General features: G+C 35.4%; 1 protein-coding gene across 2 annotated transcripts; it reads left to right on the top strand.

Annotated features, from left to right (window-relative positions):
- Nucleotides 1-4,858, top strand: LOC115441404. 2 transcript variants are annotated; one of them, XM_030166182.2, is made up of 5 exons: nucleotides 1-54; nucleotides 514-616; nucleotides 1,390-1,563; nucleotides 2,116-2,357; nucleotides 4,684-4,858. In XM_030166182.2, exons 2-5 carry the CDS (start codon nucleotides 518-520, stop codon nucleotides 4,715-4,717), a joined length of 549 nt encoding a protein of 182 aa, XP_030022042.1. In that variant the 5' UTR covers nucleotides 1-54; nucleotides 514-517; the 3' UTR covers nucleotides 4,718-4,858. The 2 variants fall into 2 exon arrangements, with proteins under 2 accessions (XP_030022042.1, XP_030022043.1); XM_030166183.2 differs by having other exon boundaries at nucleotides 2,116-2,361.
- The last annotated feature ends 281 nt before the right edge of the window (nucleotides 4,859-5,139 follow it).

The following is a 5,139-nucleotide window of genomic DNA, read 5'->3' as shown; positions in this document are numbered from 1 at the left end:
ATGGCATCTCATAGGAAATGCATTGAACGCAGTGCGCGTCGCCCGACCACTTTTGTAAGTTTAAAGCTTGTTTACCGTGAACCCCGTTTCTTTGATATTTAAAGTTTTATATAAAGTACAGTTGTAAAGGTTTTCTAGACGTTTTTAAATTACGTAGAAATGAAAATATATATTTTACAATGGCTTTAGACTTAAAATATGATGCCATTTAAATCAGTTTAAAGGATTAAATAATGTTTTATTTAAGAATAGTTGTGGGCGGAACTGCTATTGGATAGATTCTTTTTTGCTTTTGTATTTGTTTTTTTATAATTGAAACCAGCATTTGACTAGATATATTGTTTTTTCTAAGTGTTAAAACGAACAAATCTAATATCATAGTTACATTATATTTAAATCAACGATACATTAATATTTTTTCGGTTGAATACAATATTTGAATATCATTGTATATATTCAAGTGAAGAAACGAAGGATAGTAGTTATATTATTTCGGACATATTTATTTCCCAGGGCAATGTTAGTCCTGAAATTTCTGCTTTGTGCATTAACAAGTGCGCTTGCGATGAAGCAGCACGCGCCCTCGGGGACCATGGTCGACTTTACAGATGCCAAGGTAAAACCCCATCTTTAATATAACGACTACGCTTTCAAACTTGTAAGTGAGTTTCCTTTATATATTTGACTAGTTTTGAATAACGACTACACTAGAGAATTTTAAGTGAGTTTCCTTTGGTTTTGCTCATGTGAAAGAGTTTTCCGGGATAAGATGAAGCCTATGTACTTCCCATGGTCTTTAAGTATAACCTATCCAAATGTCTTCGAAATCCGCTCGGTAGTTGAGTTTATCGCGTTCGAATACACAGACAGACGCGGGATTTGTTATATAATATGTAATGATTGTAACTTATTAACGTAGGTTGTTTATGTAATCAGTAAGTTGAATGTTCATATCTGAATGTTCGTAATAGGTTTATCAGTAAAGAAATACTTATATACACATATTATAAACTCTGGTAAAATATATCAACAGCTTTTCATCATGGCTTCCTCAATAAATAATTGTATCGCATATAATAAAGAGCTATTCACACCAGTCGGTAAAACCTAACTACTAGATGTGACGTAACAAATGGCGGCATGATGAGGAAAAGACAGCGGGCCCCTCAGGGGCTTAAGATGGGCATAAAAATCTTGTAAAATTTCCAAAGTTATGTGTACAAAAACCAAAAAAAAGTCGCGGGATAAATCTATATAAGTACTGATTTTCTATGGTATAAGATGCCGTATTCCATCAATTAACCACAGCTCCTTTATAGTGTAATACTATTATGAGTCTTTGAATATAACCTGGTTCAAGGTCACATTACGATAATATTCCATTACCAGGTTCAAGGTCATCTAGACGCGTTGGTGCGCATGGCTCAGTCGTGCGTGATCAAGGTTCGAGCCACGCCGAAGGACGTGCGAGCGTACTTCACCAACTCCTCACCCGTTTCGCGCTCGGGCCAATGCTTTGCTGCCTGCATGCTTGAGCAGAGTGATGTGGTTAATCATGGAAAGGTAAATACTTATGATTACAGTCTTGTTTTATTTAATTCAAATATAACTTCACCTATAAGTAATAAACCTTTCTGTGTCGGAAGGATTTTATTAAAAAATATTTTTATATCATGAAAAGTGAGTAGGCACCAAATAGCATAGGCGTCAAATTATCACCAAGCACCTTAAATAAAGATAATAAAGGCCTGTAAAAATTGATGGAGCCTGGCTGTAAATACATACTTATATGTAAATCTTTTGACATACCATAAGGATCAAGTTTTAATCCATTCAGTTCAATCATTTTGTTGAATACATATAAAATCCAGTACAAACATATTGAATGATTCTGAATTTTCTCCAACATTCTCAATGCAACCATTCAATATTTTAATTAACGCCTTTATGCAGAAGTAATTAAGGCGGAAATTGCAACGCTATGTTATCACTACCCAAACACAAATATAAAATTAAAGTTGTGCTTAATCCAAAAAATATATATTCCGATTAAAAGGAAAAATGCAACCAAAATTCTACCTTACATAATCCTAATAATAAAGCATGTTTTCCCAGATAAACAGGGAGCTGTTAGTCCACCTAGCCAGCTTGGTGAACGGCAAGAACTCCCGCGTGGTGAGGAAGTTAAACAGCGTCTCCCGGCTTTGCCTGGACAGTATAGACGGAATGTCTGATAGATGCCAACTAGCTTCCACCTATAACGACTGCCTGAATGAAAACATGATCGAATTCGCCTTCCCTCTAGATATAGCTGAGGAGGCAGTTAGGAAGATGCCCTTTCATCTAATACAACCTAAGTAAGTAAGTTATCACTTTATTGTGTATGAGTTAAAGTACATAATCGCAGTATATAAAGGTAGTACTAACTATGAAAAAATATTGTGTGGAAAGTTCTCAAGGCATGTTTTCACTGGACAATCCTTACCAACAAGTTCCTAAATGTGGCTAAGCATGTTGAACAACAAGGGGGAACTTGATTACCAACGTCTGTCAATACAATAACAAATATGACGTCATTCGGCGTACTGTATCGCGAATGTGTAAATATTGTGTTTCTTTTCATTTTCAAAGCGATAGTCTAAAATATATAAATTTAAGTTGTATATTTGTAACATTGGCACAGAAAGTTATAGTATTATGCTAATAGCTGTTTAGCAAATAGTAAAGGGTACTAATAATGAAATCTATCTGATGTCTCTCTTGTAAAGTAAAAATCACGTTCGCAGTTCTGTCATATTCTGCAACATTAAAATAACGCCAAACATGAGTGTTCTCTAGCATGAACGCATCCTTATTCTATAAAAAACAACCCCATATCAAAAAGAAACGTCCCAAAAGACTATTCCGGAGGTCGAGCACAATATAATAACAACTTCCAAAAGTTCGATGAAGCCAAGGATAGTGCTTCAACGTAACTTTTTAATGCAGGTAATGAATATCGGAACAGACTTGTTCGAAACGTTTTAGTTTAGTCTCGGTGGGAACAGAGGGTCTACTTCGAAAAACGAAATCCGTAGTTTCGGATGACGGATCGCATATTTTGGTACTACGAAGTGTTACGGATCCGATGACGGATTCGACGACGGATCCGATCGGTTCATCGCAATATTTAAGACATGGAATTTGTAAGAACTTATACCATCCCTTTTTAAAACCATCTGCGAGAATGAAGTTCCACTGCTTTCTCTAAAAAAAATATACGGAATATTGATCCTACCACTAAGGTAAGCTACAGAACTGTGACGGATCCGAAGTAATTTGGTAGTAGAGTTAAATCCGAAGTTCGTCGTTTCTTCGTTTCGGACTGACGTTTCGACGTTCGTTTTTCGGAGTAGACCCTCAGGGGCGTAGCTACCGCTGTATCAACCGTATGAAGGATACAAGGTCCCCCGAACTTTAGGACCCCTCTTGGCCAGTCTTAGCCCATACGTACATTAAACTAAGCAGGCGCTCAAAAGTTTCCATTGTCCTGAAGAGCCCCCAACAAAATTTTGATATAGGTCCCCGCTATGGCAAGCTACGCTACTAGTTGGAAAGGTTACTTTTAATAATATCAACCCTACATTATATACTGTCTCAGACCTGGGCTATGCCACCTCAGCTACTGAAATGGTTTAAGCCTTAGTCCACCACGCTAGCCTACTGCGAATTGACAGACTTCACATACCCTCAAAATTGTTATTCAGAACTTCTCAAACTTTTCTCACGCAGTTTACCTTCATCGTGAAAATAAGCAATGATACTCAAAAATAACTTAACTTCTAGAAAAGTCAGAGGTGCTCTTGGGTTTTGAACCTGTGGACATTCGTCTCGGTAATCCGTTCCATTACCTAGGCTATACCGCTAACTAGGCTTAGAAGGGTATTTACCACAAGCAAAGGGTCCATATACCTAATTCCTGTCGGCTTCCCTCTATATAGAATTTATGTAGAATCATTAGAACGATTTGCAGAACGCATTCATGCACATTAGTACCTTCACCTCACGCCACCAGTATTTATCTAAATTAAACAAAAACAATTATTCCATTTGGAACATCATCTTGAACTTTTAGTCGTCAGATAATCAAATGTAAATTGAAATCTATTCTTAGCAAAAGGGTCTAGTAATAAACATTATTGATCGATGAGTACTAAATTCTTCTGTGAATCTAATTTAAGGAATAAAATGACAAGACAATAAGTACCTAAAACACTTACTAATAATGCTTCTTATTCAAAAATACATTTGAGTGCTTGGAAATAAGCGAATTCTTGATCTACTGCAATAGGGTTATCAAATATACTTATACCTAATTTAATGAGGACAAATAGGAGACATATTCAGGCCTCTTTAAAATCAAAATATAAATTAAAAACAAATTAAAAAGGGCAATCAAAAGTACTGAAATTTTTTTCTTATTTAAATTAAAATATCGTCATAGCAACGGTTCATTCGGTTAATTTACAATTTGCGAAATCTGAGATGACTACATACAACAGGGCGTGAGTTTGAGATTGAATTAAACAATCCGACCCGAAGTTCAAGCAGGCGAACTTCATTATAGACTTTGTGAGTCCATAACGAATACGACTGATCCGTATTTAATACGTATTGTGTTTTAAAATACATTTTTGCTTGCAGCTTACCTCAAGAAATGCGGCCGGCAAATTATTGAATTTGTTTAATAAATTTTATTATCATCATCAACCACGTAAAGTCCACTACTGAACATAGGCCTCCCCCAAAGATTTCTAAACGGACCTGTTGAAAGCGGCCTACATCCAACGTGTTCCTAAATAAATTTTATACGTTATTATATTTTTGTTGTTATTTTAACCACAAAAATTACACATATAATTCTGTTTCTAGCAGTTTTCAATAAACGATCTCAATCTCCACTTAGATTCTGAGAATGAACCAATCAAATAACTCATTTGTAAACATGTCAAAACAAACTTTATTCTGATTGGTCCATTTTTGAGATTAATCAAAAAAGCGATTGGGTTTCTTTATCGAAATTGACGGTTATAGAAACAAAAGGAATGAAATAAAGTATATATTTCTATTTTTCGAAACAGTAACTACGATATTAAAAAC

Source organism: Manduca sexta, chromosome 7 (genome assembly GCF_014839805.1).
Source record: "Manduca sexta isolate Smith_Timp_Sample1 chromosome 7, JHU_Msex_v1.0, whole genome shotgun sequence".
In the NCBI taxonomy this organism is placed as follows: domain Eukaryota; kingdom Metazoa; phylum Arthropoda; class Insecta; order Lepidoptera; family Sphingidae; genus Manduca; species Manduca sexta.
The sequence above is the reverse complement of the archived record's forward strand: the minus strand, read 5'-3'. Positions and strand labels throughout refer to the sequence as shown.

Bases quoted from the DNA above. Each gene is read 5' to 3' on its own strand.
- LOC115441404 (XM_030166182.2), top strand. From the start codon at position 518: ATGTTAGTCCTGAAATTTCTGCTTTGTGCATTAACAAGTGCGCTTGCG. The intron at 617-1,389 runs GTAAAACCCCAT...TTCCATTACCAG, and splicing joins TCGACTTTACAGATGCCAAG to GTTCAAGGTCATCTAGACGC. The intron at 2,358-4,683 runs GTAAGTAAGTTA...TTTTGCTTGCAG, and splicing joins TTTCATCTAATACAACCTAA to CTTACCTCAAGAAATGCGGC.